The 18,842-nt window shown below is 34.6% G+C and overlaps 2 protein-coding genes across 2 annotated transcripts; both read left to right on the forward strand.

Moving 5' to 3' along the window:
* Positions 1-1,558: 1,558 nt before the first annotated feature.
* On the forward strand, positions 1,559-3,162 carry LOC116141105 (bifunctional pinoresinol-lariciresinol reductase 2-like). The gene is made up of 4 exons (XM_031426649.1): positions 1,559-1,974; positions 2,210-2,450; positions 2,636-2,839; positions 2,963-3,162. Exons 1-4 carry the CDS (start codon positions 1,645-1,647, stop codon positions 3,124-3,126), a joined length of 939 nt encoding a protein of 312 aa, XP_031282509.1. The 5' UTR covers positions 1,559-1,644; the 3' UTR covers positions 3,127-3,162.
* Positions 3,163-5,172: 2,010 nt separating this feature from the next.
* On the forward strand, positions 5,173-9,705 carry LOC116141099 (protein LOW PSII ACCUMULATION 3, chloroplastic-like). The gene is made up of 10 exons (XM_031426645.1): positions 5,173-5,324; positions 5,684-5,860; positions 6,611-6,658; positions 6,752-6,791; positions 6,871-6,971; positions 7,822-8,014; positions 8,093-8,191; positions 8,489-8,606; positions 8,792-8,919; positions 9,508-9,705. Exons 1-9 carry the CDS (start codon positions 5,265-5,267, stop codon positions 8,910-8,912), a joined length of 957 nt encoding a protein of 318 aa, XP_031282505.1. The 5' UTR covers positions 5,173-5,264; the 3' UTR covers positions 8,913-8,919; positions 9,508-9,705.
* The last annotated feature ends 9,137 nt before the right edge of the window (positions 9,706-18,842 follow it).

An 18,842-nucleotide genomic window follows, 5' to 3' on the forward strand; every position in this document is an offset into this window, starting at 1 on the left:
TGTTGAATCTGAGGTGTTGACGACGAAATGGGAGATATGAGCTGAGTTGTATCTGGATCTGAAAGGAACTGGAAACACAGCAACGATTCTTGACGGTAGGATGGAGAAAGTGTTCTATGGGTTTGGGCTGAGTCTGAAACTTTGTTGTATGATCTGAAATTTTCAATGAAGAAGGAGAAGAAGAAAAATGGGTGCTTTGTGCTTGGTTGATGGACTGAGAGAGAGGAAGGGATTCACGGGTCTGCTTTGGTGGAGAATAGTGGAGTAAATGGAGAGAATACGGAAATGAAAAGCTCAGTAGCAGTTGGGCGAGAAGGAGGAAGAGTTGTTGTTGGGAGAAATAATGGCGAAAAATTCACAATGGTAAAAAAAAAATACTGAGTAATATTGATGGATATCTGAACCAAATACAATTTTTACTGTATCCTTTATTGAGAAACTCATTGACAGTTTTTCAAAGGCTGAACCAAACGGACCCTGCACATTTCAAAACAGTCTTTGCCAATTACAATACTCTCCATAAGTAAAGAAAGGGCAACTCTCGGAGTTACGAGTTACCCACTGAATTTTTAACTTCAATGCATAATTTAGCCAACAAAAAAGCCGTCACTGGGCGGTAACGCTGCTGTCTCCTAATGGCATTTGTAAGAGCATCAGTTCTAATAATTTATTTAGAGTAATACTATAGTTGTATATTGAATAATAGTAAATGATCTTGTATTAATTCATCCAATTATATTTTATATGAAAAAACTTTTTATAGAGTCTTTATAAATATAATATTATGCTTTTTGACATACATTGAAAATAATTTTACTACCCTCAAATTGAATATTAGCAGAAGCTCTGGTGAGAATTATATACGCATGCTTCCATTCTTATTGAATATAGAAATTAATTAAATTCATGCGTCGATGATCTTGCATTATTTTCTTCCTCAGACTTTTAATTTTATGTCTATCAGAATTAGCAAAAGTTGGAAAGTTCAAATATCAAATATCAAATTATTATTACATAAAGATAAACTATTTTCTAAAAGATATTTTGAGGACACAAGTAAGAACTTATAACACAATACAGAAGAACTGATTTCAACTTCATATGTTATCTCAATCTCTTCAGGATTTTGTTTCAAATGGTGTTGGCCCAACTTCCATCTTTAGAGTCTCCCCAAATCCAAGAGCTGATTGTACCATAGGCTATGGTGATGTCCAATTTAAAACCAAGGTTAGAGCCCCTTACTTTCTTTCCCAAAACTTGGATATTCTCTGAAACNTCCACCCTACTAGTGTATGAAATGAAACTATGGGCGCGGGTGAAATGAAAGTAACTAGAAACCATAATTAATTGACTACATCGTATTAAAGTAGTTGAAACATCTCTAGTCATCTAGATTTATTAACTCAGAAATATCCTATCTTGATTTTTAAGTGAAAGCAAACGTAGGAAAAATTCTACTCGTTTATTAAATTTAAGGTCTAAGGTTACCTGTGAAGCTAAACTACGTACAACCTCATAAAAGCAACCATATTTATAAAATAAAAATGGCTGACACCTTTCCTCTACGTGATTCATATGTAAATATTAACCAGATGCAAATATTAATTTGTATTCGGTCAGAAATTAAGAGCAAGAGATCTAGAGATGGAGAAAAGCAAAGTGTTGATTGTTGGGGCTACAGGTTACTTGGGGAAGCGGTTGGTGAAGGCGAGTCTAGCGCTTGGCCATGAAACCTACGTACTCAACAGAGAAGAGATTGGTGTGGATATTGAGAAAGTTCAAATGCTCTTGGGGTTCAAAGAGCAAGGAGCCCATCTAGTTCCGGGTTCTTTTAACGATCACCAGAGTCTTGTTAAAGCTGTGAAGTTAGTTGATGTTGTCATTTGTGCAATTTCTGGTGTTCATATCAGGAGCCACCAAATTCTCCTTCAGCTCAAGCTTGTCGATGCCATCAAAGAAGCCGGAAACGTAAAGGTAATCTTCTTTTTTAATTTTAAAGGGGAGATTTGTGTTGTGTTGGAGTCTTTAAATTGCATAAAGCTTCAGTGTCAAAGTATGTGAATCATATTCTGACACAATAGATTCGCGACGTCATTTTTTGTATAATAATTGATGTTTTGCAATGCTATTGTGGCTTATTCCGACGTTTTCTTTGTGTCTGAATAGAACATAGTTGTTGTAGTGTACTGAATAATTTGTTGTGTGACAGAGATTTTTGCCGTCCGAATTTGGGACTGATCCAGCGAGGATGGGGCACGCAATGGAACCTGGAAGAGTGACGTTTGATGATAAAATGGTAGTAAGAAGAGCAATTGAAGAAGCTGGAATTCCTTTTACGTATGTTTCCGCAAATTGCTTCGCTGGTTACTTTCTTGGCGGCCTTTGTCAACCTGGTAGGATTCTTCCTTCTAAAGATTCTGTATTCTTGCTCGGTGACGGCAACACAAAAGGTAATATATCTTTAAAGCTTTGGAAGAAATATTTGGTTATGATTTAGTACTTCTCTTCCATTATTGGTTATGGTAGTTGATAACAAGACCTTTTTCTTAATGGATCATCTCTATAATTATGGTCCTGTCAAATATTGTGAATCTTTTTCTATCTTTCACTAATGATCTGATTTTTACATTGACAGCTATATATGTGGATGAAGATGATATAGCGATGTACACAATCAAATCAATAGATGACCCTCGAACCCTCAACAAGACTTTATATATTAGACCACCCAAAAATATCTTATCTCAAAGAGAAGTTGTCGAGACTTGGGAGAAATTGATTGGGAAAGAGTTGCATAAATCCTCCATCTCCGAGGAACAATTTCTAGCTTCCCTAAAAGGTGAGGATATATAAGAAATTATGTAAATAATATTTGATTATGTGACATAATATAATATTAAAGTTATATTAAGTATTCTAATGAATTTAAAACTTTTTTCCTTTGTTTATGTACAAATTGAAGGTCAAAATTACGCGGAACAAGTTGGTTTAACACATTATCATCATGTATGTTTCGAGGGGTGTCTTACAAATTTCAAAATCGGAAACAAAGGAGTGGAAGCTTCTGAACTTTATCCAGAAATTCAATATACTACCGTCGATCATTACATGCACCGCTATTTATAAAATGATTGTTCCCTCATTACTAATGTCCTGCTTTTCATTCATCCCTAAATTAATCATCAAAGGGATGATTAACTTAAGAAAAGCATGATTTGAAGTGTTGAATTTGTATGATTAAATAAAGTCCAATATATATATGTATATTGAGATTAATTTCTCCAATGGCTGTAGCACATATATCGTTTTTCATGCAAATTAATTGTCATCACATCATAATTGAGTCATACGATAAAGAATATTACAATTTTAGTGTCGCATTATCTTTATATTTTAAGAAAACAGAAATAGATTTATAAAAATAGTACACTATATTATGGCAAATAAGACATGCAGATCGTTTTAGATAATTTATATAATCTTCATTACTAATCCTTTGTGTGTATCTTGGTGTTCCTTCCTACCCACACTTTATGAAACCAATATTCCTACTTAATTCAAATGGCTTCAAGCTACATATGCGTTAAATAAAACTTAATCAAGCTATAATCTCAATTTATACAAAGGAGACAAGGTTACATTTCGCCCCCAACGTTTAGCAAATGAAGTTTCAATGTATTAATTCGTAGAAATATTACTTTAAAATATTGATTTTTAATTAAGGGACACTTATTCTAAAACTAAGGAAGAAATTTTACTAATTAATAAGAACCACGAGGGCAAATAAATTCGTATCTGATCAGAAAGAGCAAGAGATGAGCAGTATGGGAGATGGAGAAAAACGAAATTTTGATTGTCGGATGGGGCTACAATTGGGAAAGAAGGTGGTGAAGGCAAGTCTAGCTCTTGGTCATGAAACCTACTTAAGAGAGAAGAGATTTGCGTGGATATTGAGAAAGTCCAAATGCTCTTGGGATTCAAAGAGCAAGGAGCCCATCAGGTGCCGGGTTCTTTTAACAATCGCTAAAGTCTTATTAATGCTGTGAAATTAGTCGACGTTGTTATTTGTGTAAAACTGTTAGAACTCAAGCCAAACCCAAAGGGAGAGCCCAACCGGACGACAATACTTAGAATTCAAACACAAGGGAGACTCCGACCCAAATGAACAACCTGATAGGTGGGAGACCACACTAGGCATTTTAGCCTATAAGTAGGCCTTTACGCAACACAAGTCTCAACAAAAGCTATAACTCAAGTTCTTCAACCAAAAAAACAAACTTTGATAGGTGAGAGCGTTTTTAAGCTTAAGCACCACACTTAGTAAGTGTGTCATCTTGATGTAGGATCCTATTAACAACACAAAACCATTTAATTTGGTTATTATCTTTGAAATCACTCTAAACCATTTAATTGCACCTTCCAAAGTAGAAATTAAGTTCAATTAATAATCAAATCCTTATCCTGATGACCCTCGAACCCTCAAGAAGAGTTTATACATTCAACCACTTAAAAATATTTTATCTCAAAGAGAAGTTGTCGAGACTTTAGATATTAAAATTATACCACTTAGATTACTCTATTAACAACGAATTTAGAAAAAATCTAATAAATTTGTTTTGTATTTTCGTTCTAGTTTGAAGGCAAAAATTATGCCGTGCAAGTTGGAGAAATACATTACTAATTTTCTATCATGTATTTTTTGAGGGATGTCTTGCAAAATTTTGAAATAGGAAACGGAGGAGTGGAAACTTCTCAACTTTATCCAGAAATTCAGTACACTAATTTATATAACATTCAAGAAATAAATTAATGTAGCCAAAGCATGATTAATTCCAAAGTATTTATAGAAACAAATAAAAGCAATTGGAATTGGTCATTTGTCGGTAATTCATTTCGTATTTTGTTGTAATATTTATTTGTCTCTTTATTACATTATCCACAAATTTTAAGGATAAGAACTGGATTTATAATTTTCCAGTTTTATTTTTTATAAAGATTATCTATTATATAAAATAAATGTTAAATTTTTTAGAAACAAACAAAAATAAAATGCCTCAAATCTTAAAAATCGCTAACAAACATATAAATCCAAACAAGCCTTTGATGCAGCGGGTTATTTTGGGTAACCACTTTCAAATCCGACCCGTAAAATGTCCAACCGAGTGGCAGCAGGAACAGACAACAGAGATTCGATTATCTGGCTACATGCACGATTATCACATATATGAGAATTCCGTTATCTCTGTCTTTCCCTCTGCTTCAAAATGCCGTTACCTAACGCCGCCACCGTCCTGTCTACTCTTCCTCCAATTCAAACTCCAAAGGCAAGCCAATTTTTAGCTTCTTAATTGTTTTTGAATATTTTATAGGGCTCAGCTTTTCATAGCCATTGTTATACAGTTACAATTTTGATTTTCTTTTGGCCAGTAATAATGAAGTGCTTTATTTTATGATAAATGAGTTGCAGATTGGCTGTTATTTTTGCTTTATTATTCTGAATTATAAATTTCCTGGTTTATTTTTTTATTTGTTCGGCTTAAAATTTGATAGTTCGACTATGGAATCTCTGATGTATTGCTTAAATGGAATGAATCACTTTGCTATAGAGTACAACTAAATTTTCTGGATTGAAGTTTTGTGGAAGGTTTTCTTTGCCTGACCAATTTGTTGTCACATATTGTAGTTTAACGACAAAAAGTCCTCAATAAAATGTCATGACAATTTTGGTAGTAAAAGAGTCAGCACATTGAGAGTGTACAGAAGACTCGATTGTTCTACTTGTTCTGTTGCACGGGATGGAAGTAAGTCGGCTGACTTTGATGTGCCATTCCCCGGTGACTATCCTGAGCTTCTTGAACAAGTAAGCTTTTACCTTATATGTATCGTGTAATTTGCAATTATTTTGTTAATTAATTATGTGAACTTTGATAGTGTAAGGTGTAGAATGAGAAAATTCTGCTGTGCAAGATTTGTGGTTCAGCAATATCACTGAGTTTTTGCTGAAACATAATGTCTTTTCTTGATGGAAAAAGAAGTAGAAGAATTTAATGAAAAAAAAAAGAAGATAAGTCTGGGTAATCAAATACGATACTAAGCAAGAAATGAACATGCAATGCAAATGCAATAAATACTATAAAAGTTGTGCCAATGATGCTTCAAAGACTACAAATCGTCTATTATTAAATCCTGATAGATATTTTTAGTGAGTTTGCTTTCAATGTAGACAGTAGTATGTGTTCATTGTAAGGTGTCTTTCTCTGTTGTTTATTTAGATAATTATAATGTGTATTTCTAAACAAAAGCAAAGACACGTTTCAAAAAATGTATATATTTATAATAAAACTATATAGACACGAAATTTATGTAAATTAAACAATATCATCGGTCAACATTACTTGTATCTGAATATTGAGCACCTAAAGATAAGTGGTAAAAGCAACTTAAAGAAATGGACATGGAACAGACTCCGAGGAACCTTACGGAATGTATATTCTCTGTGTGTGTATGTCTATCTGGTGTATTATCAATGTTTCCAACCTTTTTAGAATTTGAATTCTTATTGTATTTATTGTGGTTGTGACGTTTACTTTGGGTTTGTAAAAATTAACAGGCAAAAAATGCAGCCGAATTAGCTGCGAAGGATGGCAAACAGTTGATGGTGAGTTAGTACTGGATAATAGAAGAATTTATAATCTAGTACACATCAACTGCCGAAAGTATATAGTTTGTGACCAACGAGTATATGTTACAGGAAATCGAATTCCCAACAGCTGGACTTGATTCTGTACCAGGTGCTTTCCACTTGCCCCACCTTCATCCCTCTTGGGGATCCCTTTTATTGCCTCCCAATTTATCTAGACTGTGTTACAGGTGATGGTGAAGGAGGAATAGAAATGACGGGAAGTATGATGCTAATACGTGAATTTTGTGATCAGTTTGTAACTCCTGAGAAAGCTACACGAACTAGAATAGTAAGCCTTTGTGCATATGATCGGTACTAGAATAATATTTTTCCTTCAATTTGTCTTTTCAAGAAAAGCACTCTGCTGTTAGGGGAGAGGTTTTGTTGTGCATCCTTCTCTTAATTTTATTAGGAGTGAAAGGTAGAGGGCTGTAAATCTGAACTTACTGCATTTTTGTGTAAGGAAAAAGTAAAAGCTAAGTGAATGTTCAATTTTATTTTAAATTATGAAGCTTATTATAGCATAACCAGCTTTGAAATATTATTTTTTGCATGATTTGATTAAACCAAATAATATTTTAGGGGATTTGAGAATTTTCTGTTATTCTATATGTTTGGCCTCATCATCTGTTAAAACTTGTTATATTTTGCTTCTATATATTATATTTCAGGGAACTAACATTGCAGCATTAGATAAGTGAGAAATGATTGTCACTAGGACCATCTTATATAGTTCATGTGATTCTGAATTCATGATTGTTGAGAAAAAGATTTGCATTTGTTTTTTTCAGAAAGAATGTGAAAGATTCTTATTTATATACTATTATTAAGTTGATGAAGTTTTCTGGACAAATGACAGTGAAATCAACCTTATGTTTCGTGATATAGGATATTGTTGACAAATTGTCAAGAAGTTCTTATATATATGTGTTTTCAGGCTGCATTGAGTCAAAAAATATCAATCATACGTTGTGTAAACATTGCTACATGGGTGCCTTACCAACGCTCTGTGCACTTTAAAGACCTTGTTCTGTTTCTCTGATATAAGATCTTGAATGATTTGTGATTTTGGTCAGTCATTTGGTGTCTTCATTTTTAGGTCAAATTTATGTGGATAAACCTGATATTTGTTTCTTTAGTTTTTCCCGGAGGCAAATGAAGTAAAATTTGCAAGACAATCAGCTTTTGAAGGAGCATCCTTTAACTTGGACTATCTTACAAAGCCATCATTTTTTGAGGATTTTGGATTCACTGAAAAGGTCAAAATGGCAGACCGCGTGAAACCAGAAGATGAAATGTTCCTAGTCGCCTATCCATATTTTAATGTCAACGGTAGCTTCAAACATCTTGTCATCTTAATACGTAGTCATTCTATAAGGTTCTTATTTCTGCAATTTCTTTGCCATTTAGAGATGCTTGTGGTGGAAGAGCTTTACAAGGAAGCGGTCTCCAATACTACACGGAAAATGATTATATTCAATGGAGAACTTGACCGGATAAGGTCTGGGTGTATCCTCTGCCATTGTTGCATGATTATCAATCTCGTTGTTTTAGGATAATTTTGATGCTGATACAGTTTTTAGATAAACACCCATCAAATTGGTCACTTGTTTCACCACTTGATATTATTTTAATTCTGATTACTTTCTACTTTCCTCTTTTTTAAATTATCTTTTAATTAAAGAAACAATTTTTCTTTTCCTGGTATTGTTAGGAAGTTAAGGACCAAACTGTTGCAGCATTTGTCCATATCATTGGTGCTTTTATATTGTCTCTTCAGATCAAAGTTATCCTTGACTGACTAAGATTATCCACCATTTTTCTACCCTAAGCTTGCTGCACTAACCAAGACTCTCCTGCCTAAGATGGAGACTGTATATTATATTCACAATTTTAAAGGTCGCAATGGAGGAGCTCTGTTCAGGTTCGCTAGCTAGTAACTGAGATTCTGCTGCTTTAGTGTAACTAATTTATGTTTTTCAAAAATTCGGAAATCTCTACTGCTACCTGTTATTTAGCTCCATAGAGTTGCTATATTTAAAATATAGTCACTACTTTCTCGATGTTGCTGTAACTGATAAATTAAACAGTATTTTTCGCTTCCGTTAGGTGCTACCCAGGTTCCTGGAAAGTCTTCAAGAAAGTGGGGAATAAGTATATTTGTTTGCATCAACAGGAAGCTATGCCATCCCTCAAGGAAGTCGCCTTGGATATCCTGCCGTCAGCTTGAGATTTCAGTATGTTCCATGTTGATATAAATCAACTTATGATTTTTTGTTTTTTTTTTTTTCCAAATATCAACTGCAACAGGTCACTACCTGAAAGAATGTCCCACATGCTCATCATATTTACAAATAGGCGCAGAAAGATCCAGAATACTTGTTCATAGTATTAGGGGTTGTTTGTCTGAGCTTATGAAAATTAGTTTATAAACATTTGAAATTTTAAGCAATTACGTGTTTGGTTAAAGTACTTATAAGTGACTGATAAGTAGTTGACGTGTTTGGTAAAATGTGACTTATAAGTACATTTTATTATAAAATGACTAAAAAAGATACTATATTAAATTAGGGTATACTATAAAATTTTAAAATTAAACAAGGATAATGTGGTAATATACTTAGTCAAATTAGCTTATAAGCAAAAAAAAAAAAAGTACCTCCCCCCAACTTTTTTTTTTTTTTTTGGTTTATAAGCTCAACTTATAAGCTTAAAAAAGTTATAAACAAACATGTCAGTTTAATTTTAGAGTTTATAAGCTAGTTTAACCAGCTTATAAGCTTAGACAAACACCTCTTTAATAACATATATTAAATTACTTGCAGGCAACATTGGCTTCTGGCGAAGTGTGAGAAAGTGTGACAAGAAAGCTAAAGAAGGAACAATGTTGATTCTTCTAATGGTTTTTAAATGTACATGTCTCTGAATTGGTGATTCTTTTATTCTGAATTTAAATGTTCATTCAATAGTATCAGAAACACATATATAAGTTTATGTCTGAGCAGCAAATTTCTTATATATCATGTTAAAGTGTGAACCTATTTTGGAGAGAGTGAACTTGTCCTAGGTAGAAATGGGAAGCTGCAGCAAAATGATGAAGAAGGCAAGACGATCGATCGCTACAGCAACAGAAATGGTCGCTGCAGCGAGCGCTGAGAAGCAGCACTGAACGTGAAGAAAAACGACAGCCGCGACGATGGAGACGGTGGCCGCGACGAGCGTCCTGGATCGCAGAGTTCCAGTTTTATTCATTTTCCTGTTTTCTAATATTCTAGTTTTAGAATAACTCTTATTCATAAGAGATTTGGTTGAGTTAAATTAGGGAAGTAGAACTTGATTAGGAATATTAGTTCATAAGAGTTTTGTTTGTATTTAACTAGGAAAGTAGATTTTGTTTTGAAGTAGAAGTAGTATTTCCTTTCTTGTATAAAAACAGTAAAACATTGATGAATAAAGAATGAGAGTTCATTGTTTTCTTCAAAAAAAGTGTTAAAGTTTATTGCTTCCAATTCCAATAATTGGTATCAGAGTGGAGTTTTCTTAAGGGATCTGTGGAAGGGTTTTAAGAGGGAGAGCAAATACACTTGAGAGAGAAAAGAATCTGAAAAGAAGATGGCTCCATCATGCTCAATGCCACCAATTCCTATATTCACAGGTAATCTCTACCATATTTGGAAGGTAAAGATGAAGGGGTTTCTACAGGCTGCTAATTTGTGGGAAGTCACCAAGATATGAGGAGACTTTCAAGAACTGCCAGAGGATCCAACAATCGCTCAAATGGAGTTACAAAAGGCAGTAGATAGGAAGAGAGCAAGGGCTTTGTCATACCTGCAATCGGCTGTGACTGAAGACATCTTTATGAAGATCATTGCCTGCACTATCGCCAAAAAGATTTGGGATAAGTTGCAGAGAGAGTATTAAGGTTCTGAGAAGACAAGGAACATGAAGATCATCACATTGAAGCGGTAACTCGACGGTATGAGGATGTCAAAGACGGAGAGTGTATCGCAATATTCTAATAGGCTAATGAAAATTGTGAATGAAATCAGAATCTTGGGCGAAATCCTTCTAGAGGAAAGGTTAGTCGAAAAAGTTATGGTAAGTGTGCCAGAAAAGTTCGAGTCCAAGATTTCATCTCTTGAAGATTCTAGGGATATTAAATCAATGTTATTGGCTGACTTGATAAGTGCTCTTGAAGCACAAGAACAAAAGAGGAAGATGAGGAATGAGAGTGGGTTAGAAGTTGCTTTACAAACAAAGGCTGTGATCAAATCCAAATTTTAGAGAAACGGGAAAAACTTTAGTAAGAGTAAGGGAGATGGTAAGAAGAAAGGTCAAAGCTTTTGTAATTATTGCAAGCGGAATGGTCATGAGGAAGTTGATTGTTATAAAAAGAAGAGAGATTCCTCACCAAAGACATGCTGGTCCTGCAATAAACCTGGTCACTTTGAGAAAGATTGTGATCAAAAGAAGACCCAACATCACGCATAATCCAGTCAATCACAATAGCAACAAGTAAATCTTGCGGAAAATGAAGATGAAGATGAAGAATAGTTGTTGTTTATCGCTTTGATGGCAGATGTTGAACAACAAGAAAGCTCTTGGTTTATCGATAGTGGGTGCACTCAACATATGACTAGCAAGGGAGAAATATTCACGCATTTGGAAGACATGAAAGGGATGGTCAAACTTGGGAATGGAGATAGAGTTTCAATCAAGGGAAAGGGCACCATAGTTGTACCAACAACAAAAGGTATTAAATTTATCACTAATGTTCTTTTAGTACTTAACTTAGATCAAAATTTATTGAGTGTGAGTCAATTAATGCAAAAGGGTTTTAGGCTTGAATTTGTTGACAATAAATGTAAGATAAAAGATCCTAGTGGGGTAGCGTTTATGTGTGTGCCCATGAAAAACAGGAGTTTTGTAGTAAATTGGAGCTTTATGGATGAAAAAGCCATTAGTAGTAGGGAGGAGAATGAGTCATTGTTATGGCATAAACGATTGGGGCACTTCAACCTCAATTCAATCAAATTCACTGTAGATAAAAGTATGGTGAAAGATGTTCCTACTATCGGGGTTAGTAATGAGGTGTGTGAAAGTTGTCAACTAGGGAAGCAACATAGAATACATTTTCCAAGTTCAGCAACTTGGAGAGCCAAAGAGAAGTTAGAATTAGTTCACTCAGATTTATGTGGACCAATGAAGACGTCGTCACTAAATGGAGGTAGATATTTTCTTTTGTTCATTGATGATGTAACAAGGATGGCGTGGATATACTTTTTGAAGTTAAAATCTGATGTGTTTGGTGTGTTTAGGAGTTCCAAAGCAATGGTGGAAACCCAAAGTGGAACCTCTTTAAAATGTTTGAGGACTGACAATGGCAAAGAGTTTTCTTCTGCCGAATTTGACTCTTTTTATGCAGATAATGGAGTTTAACATCAATACACTGTGAGTTATTCCCCATAGCAAAATGGAGTATTCGAAAGGAAAAATATGACTGTCATGGAGATGGCTCGTTGCTTGTTGGCTAAAAAAAAAAATTACCTAAGGAGTTTTGGGCTGAAGCTGCGAATACCGCAATTTATTTGCTAAATAGATTGCCTACAAAAACTGTAAAGAACAAAACACATTGTGAAGCTTGGAGTGGAGTAAAACCATCGCTCAAACACATTATAGTGTTTGGTTGTGTTTGCTACATGGGGATTCCTGAAGTGAAGAGAAGCAAGCTTGATGAGAAATCAGAAAAGGTGATGTTCATGGGATATAGCAGCCAAGCAAAAGGATATAGGGTGTATAACCCAAATTCGAAGAAAATCTCAGTGAGTAGAGATGTGTTGTTTGACGAAAAAGCAACATAGAGTTGGAAGCAACAAAAGGAAGTGCAAGTTGAAGAGTCCTTAAAAGAAAACATTGAAGAAAATGAAGAGGTGAATGATGTGGGAGTAAGAGGTACTAGATCACTTGACGATATCTATCAAAGATGTAATAGTGTCATGTTAGAACCAACATCGTTTTATGAAGCGTGCTTGAGCAAAGGATGGATAAATGCAATGGAAGTAGAGATTGCTATGATTGAAAAAAACAAGACGTGGGAGCTTGTTGTTACACCAAAAGGAAAAAAAGTGATTGGTGTGAAATGGGTGTATAGAACTAAGCTGAATCCGGATGGGACGATTCAAAAGTTGAAAGCTAGATTAGTTGTGAATGGTTATTCTCAAATGGCTGGAGTGGATTATTTTGCTACGTTTGCACTGGTTGCTAGACTAGACACCGTAAGGCTTTTGATTGCCTTAGCTACCCAAAGGAAGTGGGAGATACTTCATCTAGATGTCAAGTCAGCTTTTCTTAATGGTTGGCTTGAGGAGGAGATTTATGTACAACAACCTGAGGGGTTTGTTGTCCATGGAAAAGAAGAAAAGGTGTACAAGTTGCGAAAGGCTCTATATGGGTTGAAACAAGCGCCAAGAGCGTGGTATAGCCGAATTGATTCTTGGTTTGAGGGTCAAGGATTTAGGAGGAGTATGAATGATGCGACGTTGTACGTGAAAGGCAAAGGTGGAGGAACCTTAATTGTCTCTCTTTATGTGGATGACTTGTTAATAACGAGCAATGAAAAGAAGAAAATTCAAGACTTCAAACAAAGCTTGATGAAGGAATTTGAGATAAGTGACTTGGGAAGAATGAACTACTTTTTAGGTCTAGAGGTGAATCAAGTAGAAGATGTCTTTTTCATATGTCAAAAGAAGTATGCTCAAGGAATTCTTGAGAAATTTAAAATGGAGTATAGCAAACCTAAAGCGACTCCTCTGGTATTGAACTTAAAACTCATGAAAGATGATGGGAAGAAAAAGGCTGATGGTAGAAACTATAGAAGCTTGGTTGGGAGCTTAATGTACTTAATGGCAACGAGACCGGATATAGTATATGCAACTAATCTTTTATCTAGATTTATGCAAGAACCAAGCGAAGAACACCTCACTGCTAGGAAGAGAGTTCTAAGGTACATAAAGGGAACCAAGGACCATGGAGTATGGTTCAAAAGAATCGATGAGGAGAGACTAAAAGGATTTGTTGACAGCGATTGGGTTGGAAGTGTTGACGATATGAAAAGCACTACTAGGTAGTGCTTTACACTTGGTTCTGGAGTATTCTGTTGGAGTTCAAAGAAACAAGAGATTGTGGCGCAAAACACGGTAGAAGCCGAATATGTTGCTGCAGCAGCTGCCACTAATCAAGCAATTTGGATCCGGAAGTTGATGAAAGACTTGGGAGAGGAGCAAATGAATGCAATGGTGATTGCATCTATGCTGTTCGTGAAGCTGAAAAATCAAAGGAAATCAAGTTGGAGTATTGTTGCTCTGAAGTTCAAGCATCAAATATCTTCACTAAGATTTTGCCAAAATCAAGATTTGTAATGTTGAAGAACTTGCTTGGGATGGGCACAAAAAAGGTTCAGTGAGGAGTGTTAAAGTGTGAACCTATTTTGGAGAGAGTGAACTTGTCATTGGCAGAAGTGAGAAGCTGCAACAAAATGATGAAGAAGGCAAGACGACCGATCGATGCAGCGACACAAATGGTCGCTACAGTGAGCACTGAGAAGCAGCACTGAATGTGAAGAAGAACGACAATCGTAGTGATGGAGATGGTGGCCGCGGCTAGCGTCCTGGATCGCAGAGTTCCAATTTTATTCATTTTCCTGTATTTTAGTTTTAGAACAACTCTTATTCATAAGAGATTTGGTTGAGTTAAATTAGGGAAGTAGAACTTGATTAGGAATATTAGTTCATAAGAGTTTTGTTTGTATTTAACTAAGAAAGTAGATTTTGTTTTGAAGTAGAAGTAGTATTTCATTTATTGTATAAAAGCAGTAAAACATTGATGAATAAAGAATGAGAGTTCATTGTTTTCTTCAGAAAAAGTGTTAAAGTTTATTGCTTCCAATTCCAACATATCATATAGTGCTAAAAAAACCTTTAACATGGCATCCACAAAAAACCAAACACATTGCTTAGTTTACCCAATTATGTTACCTGGAAAATAGTTCTTGTTGAAGTTATGCATCAAAGTGTTATCAAAGTGAAGAAGAAGATCTGATGTGTCAAAGAGAAGGAAGTTACATTTTTAAATTTGATATTTAAATCAGTAGTTTGTATCGCAGTTGTTTTACAGTTATTTAATGTAATCTTATCCCTATATGAATCAATAAAAAAGAATTGAATGTAAAGTTGCAATATGGCACATGTATGAGTTTTTTATGAATGAAATTATCTTTTCTCATATGTGTGTTCATCTTTATGAAATTGGAAACCTGAGACTTGATTTGTTTGGCTTCCAATTTCCAACAAATGGTATCAGAGCCCTTTATCTTAAGGGACTTATGGGAGATGGATGAAAGCTTGTGAGTAGGAATCGGCACTTAAAAGCTATAAAAGTGTTACCACGACAAGAGAACAGAATGCTCGAGAGAGGACTTTGAAGATTTCCTAAAGCAACCTACAGAAGAACATGCTTTCAACCACTTGAAGTTGTGATAGACTTCAATGAAATTTGGAGCAAGAATCAACACTTAAAGCGTGGTGAAGTGTTTGGTTGTTTTAGGCTTATACGAAAGGAGAGTAAGCTTGAAAGTCTTCATTATTGTGGCTGCAAAGCAGCAAGAGGTTGCAAGAATGGCAGCAAGAGTGGCTGCAAAGTTGGCTGCAGAAGTGGCGGCAATGCAACAAGTTTGGCTGCAAGATCGGCTGCAAAGTTGGCTGTAGGATTGGCAGCAAAGCAGCCAGAGTGGCTGCAAGAGTGGCAACAAGAGTGCTGCAAGATTGGTTGCAGAACTCACAGCAAGGCAGCAAGTGTGGCTACAAGGTTGTATGCTTACCCCAAAGGAGGAGTAAGTTTGATGATGGCTACAAGAATGGCAGCAAGTATGATAGCAAGAATGGCTACAGAGTTTGGGAGTTTGCAGCATTATTGATGCAAGGAGGAGTGTTGAAGATATGCATCAAAGTGTTGTCAAAGTGAAGAAGAAGATCTGATGTGTCAAAGAGAAGAAGTTACATTTTTAAATTTAATATTTAAATCAGCAATTGCTTTGCTGTTATTTAATGTAATCTTAACCCTTTAGAAATCTATAAAAAGAGAATTGAATGTAAAATTGTATTATAGCACATGTATGAGTTTTTTATTAATAAAATTATTTTTTCTCATGCATTTGTTCATCTTTATGAAATTGGAAGTCTGAGACTTGATTTGTTTGGCTTTCAATTTCCAAGAGTTCTGAAGAAGGAAGAGAATGGCTTGGAATTTATTTCCCTCATACTCTATGGATGAAGATTTGGGAGATAATGGAAGGGAAGCTGAGCATCAGTCTGTAATGAATATCCTAAAGAAGGTTCATAACTAATCTGTGATAAATAATAACATAATTTTTTTATGTTTGGCATGATTTGTCTAAAAAGTTTCCTTCGTTTTTTCTTTTTAGTGTCATGTTGTTTCAACTGGGGAATAACTTATGGATTATTTTTTAAAAGAAAAAAATATATATTTTACATTTGTTATGAGAAACTTAGGGTCCGTTTGTTTTATTATTTTTTGATAGGATTTTGGGAATAATATTGGGTAGTTGAATAGAGAGTACTACGAGGTAAAATTTAAAAATTTATTAAAAAAAAAAAAAAAAACCCTAGGTTTGCTAATTTAACTAAACACCCCAATATATAAATTTTTTGTAAAATGACAAAAACATTCCCACCACCTGCAGTGCTAGATTCCAGCCACCACTGCCGAAAAATTACATAACGACATATACCGGTCGGATTTGGCTGGTATGGCGTCAAATATGGCATTTTCCGGCCAGATCTACGACCAAATGTGGTCATCGACGGTAGCAAAAGTCCATTTTTGGCCGTCAGTAACGACTAAAGATATGGTCGTCGTTGTCGGTCAACGACGGCCAGATCTGGCCTTTTCCAATCATGGAATTACCGGTTAGTTCCAGTCGTGGTGTAGGCCGTTGTGAATTACCGGCAAGAACGGGCCTCTATGAATCTATTAGAGGCTAGATCAATTTTACTTGCTTATCAATTATCTTTAACAATAAAAGCTAACGGAACAAGGGTTAGGGTCCTATTTTCGAAATTAGAGGATGTTTAATGTAATTCGCTAAACACAAGGTAAAGGGGGGGGGGGGGGGGGGGGGGGGGGGGGGGGGGATTGGGGTTCGTTTGTTTAGAGGAGATGCAATGGGAAAACAGATAGGCTGGGGAGGTCGGGGATTGGGGTTTGTTTGTTTAGAGGAGATGCAATGGGAAAACAAATGGGCTGGGGAGGTCAGTTTTGGATGGAAGGGAGGGAGGAGATTGGATGATGAGAGGTTAGGGAGATGGAAGGTAGTGGAGGAGAGGAGGTGTGTGGATGGAGACAGCTATTGTGGAGTTTTTTTAATTTTTTTTTGTTTGTTTTTCGTTTTATTTAAGAATGTATTCGTTTTGTGATGTTTATAAATTATTATGGGTGATGAAAAAATCATTAATAATTTAATTAGTATTAAATACAAAGTTGAAAAAATGTCAACAAAAGTTACAAACTTAAAGGGAAATGGTGATATGGGTATTCAAAACCTTTTAAACATATTTTATAGCGTTTGGATAACCATGAGGGTTTAGGGTTATTCTTGATATCCCCCAAGATTTAGATATGGGGTTTAGATAATAAACCTTAAATAATTCAAAGATTAATCTCTATTGGATGACTTGATGGTAAAAAAGCAGAAGGAGTTTTATGAGCTCCTGAGTTCAAGTTTTCTCGGACACTAATAGGGGTGGTCATTGAGACTCTTATCCATTGACAATTACAAAGTCCCAAAGATTAGTTGAGGCAGTGGCAGACCTAGGATTTTTGCCCAGGGGAGGCCTCCGTGGCTCCACCATTGTTTGTCAAACAATTAGTGAAAAATTTAAAAAAAAAATCAACAAACCTTAAGCAAAGGAAATAATATAATATCAATAATATGAAAGAAAATAATACAACAACACAATACTTTACCACTTAAATAAATCTATGAGAAGCAAAACTTTGGGCAAATTATGTTGAAAATAACATTCAATTCACCAAGAAACACAATAAAATTTTTACGTGGAAAAACCTCTTTTATTAAAGAGAGCAAAATACCATGGGAATCTAACGATTCACTTAAATCCAATATAATTAAAAGAGTTTACAACAATCACAATCCACAAAAAATGTTCTATACAAATTTCTTATTTCTCCTATTTTTTTTATTTTAATTTTTTTTTCTTTCAAAGATTATAATATAAATTTTTATGACTTTGATTAGGTCTAGCCTAAGCTAAAATCAACCAAAACTTAAATTAAGTCAACGTTGTCTTGACTTTTAATATGAATTAATATAAAAAAAGGAAAATTTTCTTAGTATAAATATAGATAATAACTCAAACTTCTTTAATAATTTTGAGCAGCTAAACGGTGTCGTTTGAAATATAAGAAAATGGTAGGTGAAGGGCGAAGAATAACATTTAGTAAAAATAGTTAAGGTTTAATTTGAGAAAGCATGAACATTCTTAAATACAAAATACAAAACAAACTCACAAGATTTATGCATTTTTCCATCAAATTAGAATAAAAAACCTCCAAAAAATAAACATGATTCAACCATAAAATAAACTAAAATGAAATGAGCAATACACATATCTAAAATTGAGAAAACGGAAAACGAAGCTAATTGTAGCACATTGATGAGTGAAAGTTTCAACAATTTCAATTTTAAAAAGTTTTAAGAACGAATAACATTGAAAAAGTGAAAGAGAGAATGAGAGAATAAAAAATTTTAGGGATAAAATCATAAAAAAACAGATGGATGTAGAAAAGAGTGTAGAGAATTTTAAACTTTTAATATGATGTAGGCATGAAATATATATATTAATAGCAAATTTTTTATAAGTCTGGATATATGTATAATATTTCTCATTTTTTTTAAATTTGAAAATAGACCTCTATAATCTATATATATAAAAAAAATTTACAGGGTCTATATATAAATAATTTTTTTTCAAAATATGAGGGTAAGCCTAAAGGGCTGGGTCCGCTCCTGAGTTGAGGTACATACAAACTGATCCAAACATGTTCGATGATAAAATAATAATAA

The sequence above is a fragment of the Pistacia vera genome, unplaced genomic scaffold (assembly GCF_008641045.1).
Source record: "Pistacia vera cultivar Batoury unplaced genomic scaffold, PisVer_v2 Contig392, whole genome shotgun sequence".
In the NCBI taxonomy this organism is placed as follows: domain Eukaryota; kingdom Viridiplantae; phylum Streptophyta; class Magnoliopsida; order Sapindales; family Anacardiaceae; genus Pistacia; species Pistacia vera.

What these genes read in the sequence shown, in the direction of transcription:
- LOC116141105 (XM_031426649.1), top strand. Translation starts at nt 1,645, where the DNA reads ATGGAGAAAAGCAAAGTGTTGATTGTTGGGGCTACAGGTTACTTGGGG. An exon ending in CGGTGACGGCAACACAAAAG is followed by an intron (nt 2,451 to 2,635) that starts GTAATATATCTT and finishes TTACATTGACAG; the next exon opens with CTATATATGTGGATGAAGAT. An exon ending in ATTTCTAGCTTCCCTAAAAG is followed by an intron (nt 2,840 to 2,962) that starts GTGAGGATATAT and finishes TACAAATTGAAG; the next exon opens with GTCAAAATTACGCGGAACAA.
- LOC116141099 (XM_031426645.1), top strand. Translation starts at nt 5,265, where the DNA reads ATGCCGTTACCTAACGCCGCCACCGTCCTGTCTACTCTTCCTCCAATT. An exon ending in CTCCAATTCAAACTCCAAAG is followed by an intron (nt 5,325 to 5,683) that starts GCAAGCCAATTT and finishes CACATATTGTAG; the next exon opens with TTTAACGACAAAAAGTCCTC. An exon ending in AGGATGGCAAACAGTTGATG is followed by an intron (nt 6,659 to 6,751) that starts GTGAGTTAGTAC and finishes TATATGTTACAG; the next exon opens with GAAATCGAATTCCCAACAGC.